General features: G+C 41.1%; 1 protein-coding gene across 6 annotated transcripts; it reads left to right on the top strand.

Moving 5' to 3' along the window:
* Positions 1-228: 228 nt before the first annotated feature.
* ocrl (OCRL inositol polyphosphate-5-phosphatase) lies at positions 229-18,029 on the top strand. Of its 6 annotated transcripts, XM_069531438.1 has the most exons (24): positions 513-696; positions 1,221-1,299; positions 3,683-3,774; positions 5,004-5,042; positions 5,345-5,458; positions 7,033-7,218; positions 7,360-7,603; positions 7,845-8,021; positions 8,113-8,214; positions 8,316-8,430; positions 8,524-8,640; positions 9,118-9,299; positions 9,672-9,783; positions 9,955-10,064; positions 10,289-10,424; positions 10,570-10,680; positions 10,928-11,093; positions 11,529-11,764; positions 12,521-12,544; positions 14,180-14,299; positions 14,839-14,923; positions 15,301-15,428; positions 15,597-15,708; positions 15,928-18,029. In XM_069531438.1, exons 1-24 carry the CDS (start codon positions 654-656, stop codon positions 16,050-16,052), a joined length of 2,955 nt encoding a protein of 984 aa, XP_069387539.1. In that variant the 5' UTR covers positions 513-653; the 3' UTR covers positions 16,053-18,029. The 6 variants fall into 6 exon arrangements, with proteins under 6 accessions (XP_069387543.1, XP_069387542.1, XP_019939367.1 ...); XM_069531441.1 differs by lacking the exon at positions 1,221-1,299 and having other exon boundaries at positions 274-647; XM_069531439.1 differs by lacking the exon at positions 12,521-12,544.
* Positions 18,030-18,203: the final 174 nt, after the last annotated feature.

Below are 18,203 nucleotides of genomic sequence, written 5' to 3'. Positions count from 1 at the left end.
AGTTCCCTGTCACCTAAACCTCACACACTGGACCTTTAACTTTATATTCTTATTTGTATTTATGGCACACTTTATATATTTGAATTGTATTTTCACTTATTTATTAATTACCAATGCTGTATTGTTTTATTCAATACAGACTGAACTGGTCTCAGTCTGTCGTTCACACTCTGAGGGACACGGTGGCGCTGTGACGCTCATTCCACGGTTAAACCTGCCGGCGACGAAGCTGGAGAACTCGGCAGGGAGAGAATCCTGTCAGCATCGAACTGTGTCCAGCCGAAACCCGCCGCTCACTGCCGACTATGCATCCCGGCCAGCGTGCTCCCTGACACCGCGCGGTACACACGAGAAGCCGGCGGAGCTGCCTGAAGCTTTCCGACTGAACGACGCGCACTCGCCGGGGCTTTAGGGCTTCTCGGCTCCGCTGGAGATTGTGAGCCCGTCCAGCAGCAGCAGCAGCAACAAAAGCAGCTGGCTAACGAGCTAACGAGCGTTAGCAACCACCCACTCAGACAGGCACACCGGAAAGGCCGCTGCTGGCGCTGCCGCACCCGGTGTGGATTTAACTTTCTCCGGCCGCCTCGTCCCGGACTGAACCGACAGAAAGTCGCTTTAGACACCGATAAACGTATCATAACACATCGGTAAGAATGGACACGCCTCTGGGGATGAGCGAGGAGGAATGCTTGGCAATATCCTTTTTTTGAATTAAGTTAAATCCTTATTCTTTATTTGTGTGTTTCAGCTTGAGTTAGCCCACGCTAGCAATCAGATAGTGTTCATGTTAGCTACTCGGCTAACCTGAGAATATTTGTCTTGTACTAACACTGAAACTAATAAGAGTTAATCCACATGATTGTTTTATAGCCACACGTTCCCCCTTTATTTATTCTCCATACTAAATCATGCCACCACGGTCAGCCAGCCATTTAACACACTTGCTCTGGAACACAACGACTTCTGTCATCATTCAGTTTAACTTTATTTACTTATCTCTCTCACATTGGTTTGCATCATGATTTCTAATGAGCATGGCTTCTTCTCACAGAGATCTCCATTTCTGAATATCTCCACACTAACCACACACAGTACTAACTTGAGAATGACAGCGAGGCACCTGCCTGTGGTTCATTTAAAAAACCCATCTCAGTTCAGATGTGTCTGAACCATTTTTTATCATCTTCATCCACAATAATTCCTTGATTGTGCTGCTCACACTGTGAGAGGTCAGGAGCTGAGGTCTGGCCAGAAGGAGTCCAGACTACTGTCACTTATTGAGCGCAGTGGAGAGTTTATGTAAGTATCAGTGAACCTGGTGACTGAACGTGTGTGTTATTTTGTCAAGCCGTAGGTTAAGCTAGTGAGACGTCACAGATGTTCATCTGCTTTATTGTGAAGAAATCCAGGTGTTTGACCGCTGTGTTAGTTTGACGTTAGTTGGTGGCTGTCTGAAGTGTCGGGCCTCCTCTCCTGGAATTGTCTTAAAAGTCTACGTTATCATGCATCGGATGGCTCTGCTGCTCTCAGGTCAAATGGAAATGTTGTGTTTAAAATGCAAATTAACTTGTTTTGAGGTAGCTCAAACTGTATTACCATATTAGTCAGAGTTTACTTTGATAAGGTGTTGGTGATGTTGGTTGGCTTCCTGTTTATGGTGTTTTTTAGTACTGTGCCGTACTGTAACTGGACTTGCTTGAAATTCTCAAAGACGTTTCATCTGGAAAGCATCAGCTTCAGCTACGTCAAACTGGCAGTCATCACTAAACAACTCCATTCATCAGCCAGTCACAACAAATTATTGAGATCGCCCCCAAGACAGCTCAACACCCAATCATTCAATGACTCATTTGACCCCAGTGACTCACATGTGCCCCTCACCGACTCTCAAAAGTGTTAAGGACCCCACTCGTGGTTAAATGCCCACGTCCTCACATTAGACTGCTCGAACTGATGCTGCGTCAGCCTGTTGGATAAAAGGTTGAGCCTGGATGAGAACTTAACGCAACTCCAGTGTCCTGCATATAGCACTTATAGAAACATGACGATGCCACACTGAATAATAGAAGAGATGATTCAGATTGTACAGTGTTGATTATTGGATTTTAGCGTTGGTTTTCTTCTCTAATGTATATAATTAGATATGCATTATGCTGTTGGAGGCACTTCTTGTAACAGTGTATTAGAAAATTAACCAAAACTGCAATATTTTGGGTGTTTCAGCCCCCGAGCAACTAAAATAAATGTTGCATGTTATGGCCACAAAGTCGTACACTTAATACTTTGCTGTAGGTTTCAGTGACTCCTCACTGACCCTCTTTCCAGGAGTCAGAAAGTCACCTTCAAGGCAGAGCTGACCATGGAGCTGTAGTGATTTGGTTCAGTGTTGCATTAAAAGAATTTTAACCCTGAGTCTCCAGCTGATGGGGGGAGCTACCTACACACTCACGACAGCGTTTGTGGAAGTTTGTGGCATGCGCTAGCATGAGGGAGAAAGCAATTAGGCCCAGCAGTAGCCAGCTCAGCTAGTCCTGGGCTGTAATGAGATTCACATGGGCACACAAGCTTCTTGCTCAGCTAACTGTGTTAAAGCCACATTTACTAAACTCAGCTGTAGTCCAGTCATGGAAACCAGGTGCTATCAGATATTCAGTTGGTGCTGTACAAATAAAAATACAACAGCCCTGCAGAAGAAATGTAAATCTGACAGTATCAGTTGAAACTGTCAGCTCTTTTATTTGTGTAGGTAATATTTGATCTCATTAAGTGTCTTCATGCCGGTGTTGTATAGAATTTCCTTGTTGTCTTTGCCAGGGCAGCTTTTCTTATGTTTGGCTTTTATTGTTAAGATTTTTAGACTATTCTGTTTGAAACTATTAATATATGTGTTGACAACAAGGTTCAAAGAGGACAGATAATAGAAGTTATAAATGATCACCTCAAGGTAAAACTGGACATTACAAGCCACCATATTCTTATTTAATCCAGGGCGGCTGTATTGTAAGTCATTTCCATTATTTTGTCCACCGCCCTGAAAAGGAAGGGGGGTGTTCTCTGGTGTTCCTTGTCATGTAGCTTACATCATCAGAAGGCCCTTGTTCTTTCCGGGTAACTGCAAATCTCTCTGACACGTTTATTGCAGCAAGGCTGAATCAATTTCCTCTCAGAAGTAATGAATAGTGAAATGGACAGGAGAGGTGGGTAGTACCCAGTTTGCTACATGGACCTTGGTTGTTAGTCAGTCATTGTTATTGAAATATGATCCTGCCTACGTTAACCCTTATCACAGAGTGGAAGCTAGTTTAATTACCTGAGGCTGAGCTCCTCTCATTGTGCTCCAGTTTTTTTCAGTGGAAGTGTCATGCATGTTACTTCATTTTGTGCCACTGTTTCATTTACAACTAAATTAACTGAACTGCTACTTCAACTAAATCAGACTTTTGCATGTGAGCATGTGTAAAGATTTCTGAAAATCTGTTTTAATCACTCGATAGTTTAATCTTATCCCTGTACTACATATCTCCCTATTCACTTTATGCATGAAACATAACTTCAATTGAAAAAGAGCGGCTGTCATGAGAAAAAAGCTGCAGCTTGTTTTGAAATGATTTTCTTCTTTCTTAAATGATTTGAAATCATCCAGAGCTGATGTTAAGTGAGAGTCTATGCTGTTTTCATCCAGATTGGGTGTGTTGGCCACCCCTGACGCTGTCGTGTCTCGTCCAGTGGCTCAGCTGTCTATACCCATCAATGGTAACTTTGAAATAGTTCGAGGTAAGTGACTTTTTTTCTTGTCCTCAATATCAAAATCCGTGTTACTGCCTAGGTTGTATGCTTTTTGGGGGGGATTTTTTGTTTTGTTCTGTATAGATGCAAATTGAACAGTTTGTTTACAGTTTACAAGGTCTGGAGTTTTATTTTGTATAAATTTGTATCTAGTTCTGCACCCAACCTTTCCCATATCGGACTTGTTGAGTCAGGAGGAATACTTACTCTCAGACCCTGTTCAGACCTGTTATTAACATCCAACCTGAGTCAGTACAGGTCTCAATACTCTTAAATGAGTCCTCAATGTGTTTGAGATCAGATCACTCAGATAATGTTCAGAAGGGGTTTAGGACGCATGTGGCCATATTCTTTTAGCAATAGGAACTCAAATGCATCCTGGGGCCACACATCAAGCTGACGCCCTCTGACCTGCTACAGATTTCGACACAGTCACAAACACATTGTCATCTGTAAAATCAGACCAACATAATTTGGATCATCGTCAACAGAAATCACGTATGTTTGCATTTGCATATGCGTGTGTATTTGCATATAGATTGGGGAAGTGAAATCTGATCTAAAGGGGTCACAGGAGACACATTCAGGACACATTGTAAGATCTGTCCTCCTGATCTTGTTGTGGGGTGTAGCTGTAACACCAGGAGAGCTGCTACTGATGTGGGCCGGACTCACTCTCCTGCTATCAACAGCACAGACCAGCAGCCTCACAGCTGTCACCAGATTGCACGTGGTTTAAAAAAAGCTGATGTTTTGGCCTGAATTTTAGATTTGGTTGATGTCATATGAGTGGTTGGAAAGCTTGTTTGTACTTTTATAGTCCCAAATGTTGCCCCAAGGCTGTAGTAGGGGAAACACTGACAATGTTAACTATTTCATGTATGTTCAGTATGATGAAATGTTCAGATATTTTAAGTTACCAGCTGCTACAAACTGTTCAGTGTGTAGTCTTCTGTCAGATGTAAGTGATTCCTGTCCAGCCTGTGGCATTGGACCTCACATTCTTTACCCCGATGCATAGCAGTGTTACCGTTCACTTGGGGTCATGGCTCAGAGGTGTAAAAGCAAAGCTGCAGGAAGTATTTCCTTGGCACCTGGAAGATAACGTTCAAAAATCAACACGTGACCTTTTGAAATCTTTTACACCTCTACATTACTACCACAGACCTTTGAACCACATCGGCTCAGTTTGAGCTCTTGTTCTTTTTTCATTTTAGAAGCAGATGAAGCTCTCCTTATTGACTTCTCGGTGAATTGTAAGTACTTTTAACTTCCTTTTAGGTTAAATACTTCCTATTTCCTTTTTGTCATGTGGTCAGATTCTGTTTTGGTCCTTTTACATCAACAAAGCCTCCATTCAACCACCCTCCATTTTTAGAGCATCCTTTCAGATAAATGTCTTCATTTATTAGCAGAGGCAGGTCCTGAGTTGCCAGGGCACTCTGAAAGAATGCTGAAATGGTTCACTTCTAAATCACTTTGCTTTGTTTTCTAGATGGTCAGTATTTGCAAAGTCTGAAGATGCCTGTGTGTGTGTGTTTTCTGTACCCATCTCAAGCTTTTGTCAGGGTACGAATTAAAGGTGAAAAAGCCCCAGAGCTGCTGTTGGAACTGCAGGATGATGATCGGACTCAAACCTTCTTAACCCAGCTGAAAAGTGCGCAGCAGCAAGGTAAGACTCTACTGTCTGTCAACAGACCAAAGCAGTTGGATGATTAATTATTGAATCGCTCATGTAACATTCAGTTACAGAGGGTGGATTACACCACTCGTTTATTTCCTGTGTGTTCCCGCCACATTCGCTGGTGATTTTGAGATGAGATCCGCTGTTAAATGTGACTCGCCTTTATTTGTTTTGTCTGTGTAACTGACAGTCTTCAAGAGAATGAGTTATGTTTATCAACTTTTCCTTCCCACTCAAATCATTAGAGAAGGCAGTGAGTCCAGTGCACAATGACAAAATTCATAGTAGTCGGAATTTCCTTTTGGGAGCATTTTGAATTGGTCAATGAAAAGAGATGTAATTTATGGCGAGGTTGGTGTTTTCTTTTGTCCGTACTACGCAGCGATGTGGCATCAGGACAAACAAGATGTGCACAACCAGTTCAAGCTTAAAATAGACGTCAATTATAACAACAATGAAGTGAACGGAGTACTTATTAAATCTTAGCAGTGTAACAGACCTTTTATGCAGGTTGCTGCTTATCTCTGGGATGGCGGTTCAAATTTAAATATCTGATCTGAGTTGAGGATTGTTGTGGAGCAGGTTTTAATTACTCAGTCTTCACAGTAAAAGATTTAGATCATCCAGCCGTGCTAGGCTTGATAAGAATCTGTAAACCTTGTTCAACAAGTGTTTTCCTTTCTGTTAATAGATGTGTAGGTTCACTGGAGTATCTCAATGTGAAAAAATAGTAAATATTTTGCAGAATACGACATATTTATTCTGTTAATGTATCAAGTGTTTTCAAGATATCCTCTTGATCTTAAAAGTAATTGGACTGGAAATTTTGATATTGTAGCAGGCTAGAATAAATAATGATTAATTATGTTACATGCAAATATGAACACATTGATATAAATAATATTTTATAATTAACGGCTTAATTGATTTAATTTGGAGGAAACTGACTTGTGAACAAACTTGCTTCATACATTTGCATAGTAATGACGAAAACGAACTCACAGTGTGAGCATCCTGTACTCTTGTCATGGAGGTCATAGCAGGACATTATGTAATCCAAGTGCTTAATGTGTGTGAGCTGAACTAATAAGAACCTGTTGACCCAGTTTCACGTGCACCACTTATCATTTGCATGATTTCATGTTGGTAAAATCCTGCAGCAGCTCGGTCACACAGCAGTGGAACTGTGCCCTCTTCAGTCTTGTTATCAACTGGTCACTTGTTAACTGGAGCTCTACTTCCCGTAATAACAGCATAGCGCTTCTGGGTGTTGGCTCATTTTCATCTGACATCATATTTATATTGACAGGACGGCTGAAACAGGATGTGGTTTTATATGAGTAAACTTTAAGGTTTCATATTTCAATGTAGCTTCATGATATCTCAGTATCTTTTATTGAGCCAGCTGTTGCACCCATATTGTTTGTTTTGTATACATCTTCAGTTAGTTCCTGGGAAGATGTTCCTACTGTAATTTGCATGTACAAACAGAAACCACCCTTAAACTGTAAAGATGGATTATTTGGATTATTTCCTCTAACAATCCTGTTCAATCTTCACAGTTGAACCGAAAGTCCCAAAACTAAAAGCGATGGAGCCCCTCGCCCCAACGACTCCGAGGGGTCCGGTCCCCATCCCACCACAAAGAATAAACAAGCCTGCTAACTCTGTTGGCCCTGGAGGTAACCCATCCAAACCTGTCCCTGCACTGCCTCCCAACCACCACAACAGCACTACAACAAAGACAGGTAGCATACAAAGTCAAACTGGTGTATAAATTAGAGCTTCTGTGAAAACAAAGCCTTAAAATAAACCTTTTTAGTTATAATTTCTTCAGAATAGTTTATGTTGTATTCAATAGTGTATTTTTGAACTTGCTATTTCTAAAGATCCAGCTCAGTCGCTTGCCTCAGACTTTGGCTTTGAAGACAGCTTCAACCACGCTCTCAAAGTGGAGGAAAAGAAGAACCACCAGAATCGCATAGTTGCCTCCAGGGACCCTCCTCCCGTTCCCCCTCTGCCTCCTCGCAAAGCCTCTTACACTCCATCCAATCCTCTGCCTCCTGCACCAGTCCCTAAAGAGAGATCTGTCTCCATACAGGCCAAAGACAACTCCTTAAACACCAAGCCAGAGTAAGTTCACTTATCAGAACAGCTGAAATAAAAAGTGGTCTTTGTAAATGTATTTTAAATTAGTTAAAATTGTTTACATTTCATATAATGGCTTCAGAAAGTATTCAGATTCTACACTTTGTCTAAAAAAGTGTCTAAAATATATTTTCACTTCATCATTATGGTCTACTGAGTTTATATTGATGGGTAAATGAACGCTAAATGTGCTGGTGTTAAATAATGCCCACTGTTTCAATTTCAGTAGTTTCAGGTCAGGTGGGTTTGATCGTTTGGACAGACCACCATCTTGGTGTGAGAGCCCCACCACCAACAGCATGAGGCAGACCATGTTCTCCAGCCAGGCAGGACAAAGAGAATACCTCATCAAACACCGTCTGGGCAAGAAGGAGAATGAATATGTGGACATCCAAACATTTAGGTGAGAGGAGCATATTTATTCTGTGAATGATTTTATATTTCTGTACTTCCTCCTGCCACCACTAACTCTTCGCTGTGTGTCCTGTCTCTAGGTTTTTCACAGGTACGTGGAACGTGAACGGTCAGTCTCCAGACAACACCCTTGAGCCATGGCTCTCCTGTGACACAGAACCTCCTGATATATATGCTCTGGGGTCAGTTACCATTAATCATACTCCAGTTTTCTGACCATATAGCTGTACACAGCTGTCTTATTTTCTTGATTAATAACAACCTATATGGTGACTTGGTTTAGTTTTCAAGAGTTGGACCTGAGCACTGAAGCTTTCTTCTACATGGACTCGTCCAAGGAGCAGATATGGGTGGAAGCTGTGGAGAAAAGTTTGCACCCAAAAGCCAAGTACAAGAGGGTGGGTAGAAGAAATGCCTCCTTATAGAGTACATTCTACTATTCTTTACGTTGAATAAGCGCTAACATGGCTCTTTTTTTTTTATCTCTTCAGGTTCGGATCATACGACTCGTTGGGATGATGCTTGTGGTCTTTGTCAAAAAGATTCACAAAAATCACATTAAAGAAGTGGCTGCAGAGCATGTTGGGACTGGGATCATGGGGAAAATGGTTAGTTCACCTTAAATTTAGACTGACTGCTTTAAAATACAAAATGTTAATAATAATAAAAACCATTGGGATAAATAGGCCATGTCCTTTTTTTTTTTTTGCATTTGTGTGCAGGGACTGATGAGGAATTTAGTTTAGCTGGATCTGCAGTTGAATGTAGAGCAGATCATTTATTTCTCAACAAATATCACTGGAAGTTTGTGTAGATCCTGCTAATTAACAAAGTCATGAGCAAGACATCCATCTGCATTCATTTTGTTTTCAGAGCAAAATTCAAAAACAAATTGGAAAACTTCACAATTGTATTTATCAGAAAGTGAAATGGTGACTTTTGAAGTGTCATGAGAGAAACATTACAACTTGGCACCAAATGATCTGCTTCTATGAGTCATTATCGCTTGTTTTTTTCGGATGACTTTTTTTACACGTACACTTAGATTAAAATAAGGCCTTGATAAAATCAATTTTCTCTCTCAGGGGAACAAAGGAGGCGTTGCTGTGAGGTTCGTTTTCCACAACACGAGTTTCTGCATTGTAAACTCTCATCTAGCAGCACACGTGGAAGACTTTGAGCGCCGCAACCAGGACTACAAAGACATATGTGCCCGCATGACCTTCCACTTACTGGAACACCCCCCTCTCAGTATCGTCAAGCACGAGTGAGTTTCTCTGTCATTGATGTTCAGAGCGAGAACATGGCTCTGGATTAATGTTTGATTTTACTCTCATCGGTTATAATTGTATCATCAGTTTTTTTAATTTTTCCCCATGAGCTGTAACTGAATTGTGGTTGTTTATTCTGTTTTGTTCAGCATTCTGCAATAACACTGAATTCTATGATAAATGGTTCTTAATACTAAAAACATTAAGTTTATCAGAGTTACTGTTTTCAGTAGCTTTACAAATATGAGTTATGGAGTAAACCTCTCTTTGACAAGATTTTATTGTATTTGAGTTAAATTACATTCACTACAATGCTGTCGTTGTAATTCTGTTCTTTTGAACTCTCTCTGTCTCTTCTTGTGTTTCAGTGTAGTGATCTGGCTCGGGGATTTGAATTATCGCCTGTTCATGTATGATGCTGCTGAAGTCAAGCAGCTCATTTCACAGAATGAGTTAAAGAAGCTTCAGGAGGTGGATCAGGTGAATCTCTTCATCCAGATCAATGTGTTTTCTCTGTTTCGGTTTGATGTGCAACGATAAGCACAAACTTATATCAGGAAATCAGTAACAGTCGGAGTAAACAGTAGTTTGTAAACTGTTTGATTCATTCAGCAACTAACGCTTTGCAATGTTGCTGCTTTTCATGTGTAGCTGAACATTCAGAGGCAGACGAAGAGAGCCTTCACAGATTTCATGGAGGGAGATATTAACTTCATTCCCACGTACAAGTACGACCCCAAAACAGATCGATGGGACTCAAGGTAAAAACACATCTCCGTGTTGTATCTGTTTGCAAATCATTGACTGCACAGCTCACTCCAGGATTTGTGTTGGATCAGTTTCACTTTTTCTGAAGTTAAGTTTGTGAGGGAAGAAGCATTTTCCGGGCCTTATCGTTACAGTAACACGGAGTCAGCAGTACTGCTGCTCAGTCCCATGTCTCACCTCTGACTTTGCTTTTAAAAATCACAACTGTTTCCTGCAGTGGGAAATGCCGTGTCCCGGCTTGGTGTGACAGAATCCTTTGGAGGGGCAACAATGTCAAGCAGCTCAAATACCGAAGCTGCATGGAGCTTCAAACAAGTGACCACAAACCCGTCAGCTCCCTCTTCACTGTAGGGGTAAGAGACTATGTTGTCAAATACGAATCTTAACCAAAACTGGTTAAAACATGCAACGTCAACAATTTTCACTGGACTTTGATGTAATAAAATATTTTTGTATTGATAAAAATCCATAAATAGGACCTGTGTGTTTGTGTACCAGGTAAAGGTTATAAATGAGCAGCGGCACAAAAAGGTGTTTGAGGAGATTGTTCGAGTGATGGACCGAATGGAGAATGATTTCCTTCCATCTGTATCTCTGAGCCGGCGAGAGGTAAGAATAAAGTCCTCAAATATGTGTGTGCTCATCATACCTGTGTTATCTTTCCTCCTCAGGTCATATGCACTGCTCAAAATTAAGGGAACACTTAAATCACACATCAGATCTTAATGAACAAATTATATAAGTTAAAAATTTTGACTGATGTACATTGTATAATTTTTTTGAGCAGTGTATATCAGGCTAATAACCAGAATAGTCTGTGTGTTATTAATGTTTCTTCTTATTCCATGTCCTTCAGTTTGCATTTGAGAATGTGAAGTTCCGACAGCTTCAAAAGGAGCGTTTCCTAATAACCAACGACGGGCAGGTCCCCTGCCACTTCGCCTTCATCCCCAAACTCAATGACTCACAATATTGCAAACCCTGGCTGCGTGCCGAGCCAAGTGATGGATTCTTAGAGCCCTGTAAGTCCTTTCATTAAGTCCCTTTGTTTTCATTGTTCTTTGGCTCGTTACCTCCAATTTTAAACCATGGTGATGTAATATTTTGGAAACCTAAAATATTACATTGCAAAAAGGAGATTATAAATTTATAGATTTAGTCTTAAGGACAGATTTGTCCTGTGACATATCCTAAGCTTACCACTGAAGGGATTATTTTGAATATTGTGAAGGTTCATGCAGTATTCCTGAGTGTTACAATTTAATGTTCTCTTTGTTTTTGTACTTGGATAGTGGATGATAAATTAGGCATGTTTCAAAATATGCATGTTTTCTTGTGAGATAATGTTCCGTTAGTTTGAGATGAATTAAGAATTAAGAGGCAGCTCCTATGAAAATGTTCTCATAATGTTCCTCAGGAAGTTTCTCTGTGAACCTTTGCTATATCTTCCTGACCAGCTGAGACCCTGGAGATTTTTCTGGAGGTGTACGTCAGTAAAGACTCGGTCACGCTGCTGAACTCTGCAGAGGACTCCATAGAGGACATTCTGGTGCTCCATCTGGACCGTGGCAAGGACTACTTCATTACCATCTCAGGCAACTACCTGCCCAGCTGCTTTGGCACCTCGCTGGAGACTCTGTGCCGCATGAAGAAGCCCATCAGAGAGATCCCCATCACCAAACTCATTGACCTGGTAAGGGAAAGCTAATCCAGCAGCTATAACATGGGGAATACATTCAAAGTGATAGGATTAGTGAACAACAAAGGCATATTTTTCTCATATTAGTTAAAAGCCTGATTGTAAAACACAAATCTGTGTTAGACTTGTACTCAGAGCAGCTTAGCTCAGATTGTATGCTGCCGGCGGTTCCTCGCTCCAGAGCAATTCACTACCTGAAACCTGAGCAGGTGCACGTGAGGACTTGTTCACTCCCTCTGGGTAAACTCGGTCGCAGAGAGAGAGAGAGCCTATATGTGGAGAGCACAAAATGTCTCAGCCTGTATATTTCTGGCCATGAGGGGCCAGGGGAATGAGGAAGTGGTTCAAACATAGGCAGGGAGCTCCTAAAGAACAGGGAAACTGACTCAGGTTAGATCCACTTCAGCCTGGTTCTTGTAAATAGATTCTTCTGGCCTTAATATAAACACTTCTGTCTGCTTCCTCCATGCTTTTTTGACTTAGTCTGATTTAGCATTGGGATAGAGTTTCACTATCAATCGTTACTCTTGTTTCTTCTAAATTGTTCCATTTTCCTTCTGGCCTGGTGTGTTAGATCAGTGGATTTATACAAAAGCAAATCATAATCTTTCTACTTTTCTGTTTCTGTGTTTATTCGTAGCATTGCTATCTACTTTGTTCTTTCTTCTTTTGTTTCCCTTCATCGCCTCTCCTTGCCCTTGATTATTCCTTTCCAACTTCACTGTGGTTGTGGGCTGACTTCTTGCTCAGGGAGAGGACAGCTTCATGGAAAAGGTAAAACATGAATGTTGATTTTGATCTATATGATCAGTCCAAACCGAGTCAATATCACCTCAGTTCAAAGACGTGTGGTTCATGTTCAAACCTCAATGTGCAACTTTCCCTTTATAGATTTACTTACTGCAGTAGAAATATTTAAAAAATGGTTGGGCTGCTAATTCTGGTGCCCAACAAGCAAAAAATGTGATAAAGATGGTTTCAGTCTGGAAATTTAGCTTTCTGCTACTTAGATAAGAAGTTGGATCCCAATATTATGTTCAAAAGAGTTGGGAGTCTTTTATGTTAACTTCAGACCGAAATAAGAGGGAAACCTAAATCTGAAAGTCATAAATATTCCCACAGCTCCTTCAAATGGTCCTGTTGAAAACAAAGGCTGTGTTGCTTCCGGCACTAGTGCAACAAGAAATCCAATCTTGAACTTCACATTTTTGGCGTTATCCCAGGAGCGAGGGAATTAGATTTTACTCTTCAACTCTCGGATGAACTGATTAAAATAAAAGTCTTTAGCCTAAGCTAAGCTAATCACCTCAACCCTACAACACGGACACAAGTGATATCAAACCTCTCATGCGATTCTTGCAGAGTGAATAAGAATGAAAGCATCCTTCATAAAATGTTGAACTCCACTGCTGTTTCTAAAAATGTACACGTCTGAAAACTGCATCACTGCACACCCACTCCACATTCCAGAAAGCTGACAAGGGCAGGAATTGTTAACCCACAGGCAATCACAGACTAGACCATGACAGTTTAGTTATAATCTGTGCGTGTGTCTGTGTTTCTGTGTGTGTGTGTGTGTGTGTGTGCGGATCAGTCACCCATTAAATCTCCCCTCGCCCATTGAGGACAGGGTACTCCAGTTAAAGTTAGAAACACACACACACAAAATCTCATTTCACAGCAGGTCACCCTCATGGCACATTGCTCCTTTATACACATGATTAAAGCTAATGAGAAGAAGTATTAGTCTGTTCAGCTAAGCCCAGACACTCGTATGAATCCTAACATGTCTCTTCTTCCATTTCAACAGTTATTACTGAAATTAAATCGCTGCATGAGTAAACACGGAGCCATTTAGAATAGAAATTTGTCCCCATTTCTTTTCAACAGTTTAATAAATTGGAGGATTCACCAGACTGTAACTATCCTTAAAGATCACAAGAAGAACTTTGGGTGTTAAAACATGTTGAAGAATATCACATTAGTTCTTCATATTAGCGTCATTCAGCATTAAAGGCCTCTCTCCGGGCTGTGCAGCCTCAGCTGGGGTTATTTTTGGACGTCTCTAATGAGTCTCAGGGATCCATTTACAGAGACAAAAAGAATGTGATATTCAGCTCTTAGTAAAATGGCTCTACTCCAAGTCTTCAGACCCCAGAGATAATCTTGATCTGACTGCTGCTCCATCTATCACTAATTGATCAGATGAGTGATTTACAGTCTAGTAGTCTGTGTTTCACTCGATCAAAGCGTTATGAATCACCTAGTGTGAGGATCATTTCGTGAATTCAGATCATTTTTCCTGTAATGAATAAATGGGGGAAATATTGGCGTCTTACTCCAGGAGATAATCGAGTGTCCGCGCTACAGTTTGTCAATGTGAATCATATTCGAATTTTCTCCTGTCAGGAAAAGTCAAAGGTGAGCTTCCTGATGGCGGATGGTGCAAGTACTGAGGACAAACCTCTGAAGATCCCCAAGGAGGTTTGGATCCTGGTCAACCACCTCTTCACCAAGTCCTGTGATCAGGTGAGACGCCACCGACGAATAGCACAGGTTTAAGTTTCACTGCGAGGACATAAAACTCCGTCACAAAACTGACTCCTATTCAATTTGTTTTCCTCAAAAGTAAGAATTTACAATCGTGTTATATATTATTGTATTTTCGAAGTAATTTTCAAACAAGTTGTGAACATGAGATGATAATTTTTTTTAAATGGATGTTGGTGCGTCTACAGCCTCTGAGGTTTAGTGAATGGTTGCATTTATTCTTAATTTCACTAAATGACAATGGTCTAATAACTGACCTAAAATCCCAGATTGTCTAATTTCATATTATACTGCCTCTTTATCCTCCAGATTCTCACATTATGCTTATTATTATGTACCATTTGTACATCTGATCTCAGGGCAACACAAACAAACTCTTCTCACGTTGCCTTGGCCAACACTGACTTTGCATGTAACCCTGCCCCCTCTAAACTCACGTTGTGTCTGAACACGCATTATGTAGGTCATAGTGAGAGCTGTGTTAAACGTCCCATGTGTTGTCTTTGTGCGTCTCTCAGGAGGACCTGTTCCAGACACCGGGCCTACAAGAGGAGCTGCAGAGCATCATCGACTGTCTGGACACCAGCATCCCCGACTCCATCCGTATCCTCATTTATCAAGCAGGTTCACACTGACCCAGATTTCACCAAGACCCAGTTCTACGATCACTGAGAGAACAGATGTCAAATAAAACTGAAGACACATGAGCTCTCACATACTCATAACACATGCAGCCTGTTGTGTGTTGGTCAGTGTGAGTGAGTGAGTGAGCGTTACTGTGGTAATAATATGACCTTGTCTTGTCCAGCTTGTGCGATAAAGGTTTGTTGCCTATTTCTCAATGTCTCAGGCTGTGTAAGTGTTAGAAGCTCCATGAGATAATATGACAAGGTCTTTGGAGATGACCAGGTTTATAATGTGTTGTCCAGGGGCCTCAGCGGGCCCCAGGTTTTCTTATTCTTCCCTAACTCCTCACACAGCCGGTTGTAACCACTCTGTGGCCGAGGCTCTGTTGATCTTCTTGGAGGCGGTGCCAGAACCAGTGGTTTGTTATGAGCTCTACCAACGGTGCCTCGAGTGCGCTCACGACAGCCGCCTCTGCAAACAGGTGCAGTGACCTCCACTCTGTTCTACTTCGGAAAATATGATTCCTAGTGAATGAGGCCTTTTTTCTAAGAAGACCTTTGAATTGTGTTGCATGTGGCTGCACAGACAGATCTGTAGTTTGGTGAATTTATCTGTATGACTAATCTGTCTTCACTTTGATGAATCACAGTTGATCTCCCAGTTGCCTCGGGCTCACCGCAACGTGTTCCGCTACTTAATGGCCTTTCTGAAGGAACTTCTCAAGCACTCACACAACAACAACCTGACGGCCAGCCTCATAGGTATGACGTGACTGCTTCTTCTTTATGTTCACTATCTTCTGTTGGATCAGCTACTTATCAAATATGTGAAGTATTTAGAATAATCAAAGAATGTGTTAGTGCTTATAGTGACACTACTGATTACAGAGAACATATGATCTTGTATTAATGTAATTAAAGTAATAGATGACAAGGTTAAAAATTCTGTAGCTAATATTCTTTCCTTTTTTGGTATTCTAGCCTCCCTCTTTGCCAGCCTCCTTATCCGACCCCCTCCCAACCTGGTGGGCAGGCAGACGTCACACGAGCGGCAGAAAGCCATCGACTTTGTTCTGGGTTTCCTCATGGCGGGAGACGAGGAGTAAACAAGGTCAAGACTCCCTCACAGCATCTGTAGGGTTTGGACTTAAACTCTCTACCTGACTTTACATTTGGCACAGGACCTTGACCCATAGGACTGTGTCCACACGATCCACTTGGTATTCTGTCGTCTGTGCGGAGACCAGTGCAGCTGTCCTGCACCACACCTGACACAAACTCTCATGTAAGAGCTACCACAGACTGACTTTAGAAATGGGACGACGTTACCAAGTGTCATATCTTCACTGACAGTCTGACCGTTCACTGGATTTGGGAGAACTGGGCAGAGGTTTGGACTGATGCCTATGCACTTTCAGATGACCCACAGGACCTGTGCCTCCTCATCCTCAGCTGACCTTTCTTACTGTCGGTGCTCATGCCAAAATAACCCCTGAATAGTTAGTGGTATGAATGTAAAAACACTATGTATTCATAAATGCTAAGGAAAAGACTCAATCACACTAAAAGAAGTAGAAGTAGACTGAATTAAAAGAACAAACATCGGCTTTAAAATTAAAACCAATGTTTTAATGTTGTGGCTGATGGTTTCTGACTGATCAAAGCATTAAATAGATGTAAGTAAATAAAGAGGATAATTGTGGAAATCTATAACAAAGAATGTTTAAGCTTAAGATAAATCATGACAATCATCATTTTATTTGAGGGGACAGCATTGAGATATCCAAGATCATTTTTGTTGTCATGTTTTAACTGTTATTTATATATTTTTTTCTTCCAAGTTTGCACCATGTGAATAGATGTAGATTCATACGACAGTACAGTTTGTTTTCAGCTCTGCCTCTGTTCAATGGAAATATTCCTCATTTTTTTATCATCCTTTTTATCAAACTTTCTCGTGAGCCTCTCATCTCGTTTTGCCAGTTCCTGCTGAGTTACAAAACAAGTCTGTTAGCACACCAACTAACTTCCTGGTCGACCGGAATCAAGAGTGGCGCTCTGTGGTGTTCGGTGTCTTAAATGGTGTAAATACTGCTGTGATTGTTTCATGTGACCGTTGGTATGGTGGTGCAAGTCTGTGACAGTGTCTCCAGTCTGTCATGTTTGTCTTGGAGGTAGTAATATTATGTCTCGTGTTTTTGTCTTTTTCCTCAATTTCCTCCACAACTCTAAAGCTCATTATTCACAGTCTCATGCCTGTGTGCTGGTGAATCCACATGAGTAATACTTGCTTTAAGTGATGCAACAGTTTCTATGTGCGAGATTTAATGGCTCATTACTCTGCAGGTCTTTGTGCAGCTTTCTCATTTGTGCCACAAGATTTTCTTATCTGCAATCGCTGTTGCAAAAAACGTCATGGTTATTGAAATAAGGAACTTCTGCACTGTGTACAATGACCAGTATTTCCTCTTAAACCATTTTTTTCCAAAGAGATTTTCCAAAGCATTATTTCCCAGTTGACAAAAACAAAATCAAACTTGTGACATTCATTTGCTTTTCTCAGTATCTTCTGCAGCGTAGTGAAGGCACAGGTTTTCTTCTCAGACGCTCAACGACCTCTGCGTCGTGATATCTTCTCCTCGGAGATATGACGATTCTGACAGTCGTGACACTTAAAAGGAAAAGCCTGCTGCACTGAAATTCTTGCGCAGTTTCTTCTGCCTTGTCCTCATCAGAACACGTGACTCTCTATTGGTCTTAACTGAAACAAGCTTTGCCAAAAGGTGGCTCGTGTGTGAAGTGAACGATTCAGTTACTAACTTTGTCAGAAATTCTGCCCTCAACATGTCAAATGGATAAATCAGTATAATCAATAACTCTTGATTTTAAGTGTTGTCGTATGCCACTGTATCAACTGATGTATTTTTGTGGAGTCATTGTGCTTCTCGTCTTTTAGTTTCTGTTCAGAAAATTAGAGGCACATTTTAAAGGTACGCAAAGAAACACTCGCACTTGTTTTCAACTTTTCAGAGTTTTTGGTACTTTTAATTTATTTAACAGAAATAAAACTATGTATAAAGCTGTTTGGTTTTCCTGCTCAACCCTTTTGTCCGTGTCACTGCTTCCTTAAGAAAAACATCAGCTGTTTGATGGATGTTGGGGCTCACTCCTCAGGAGCATGTGAGATCGTTGCAGGTTGATGTTCACGCTATAGTTAGTCTCCTCAGCGGCCGATGAGAGATCCATCGCTTCGGTGC

This window comes from Paralichthys olivaceus, chromosome 9 (assembly GCF_024713975.1).
Source record: "Paralichthys olivaceus isolate ysfri-2021 chromosome 9, ASM2471397v2, whole genome shotgun sequence".
Lineage (NCBI taxonomy): Eukaryota > Metazoa > Chordata > Actinopteri > Pleuronectiformes > Paralichthyidae > Paralichthys > Paralichthys olivaceus.
Note: the sequence above shows the minus strand (reverse complement) of the source record. Positions and strands in the feature narration are given on the sequence as shown.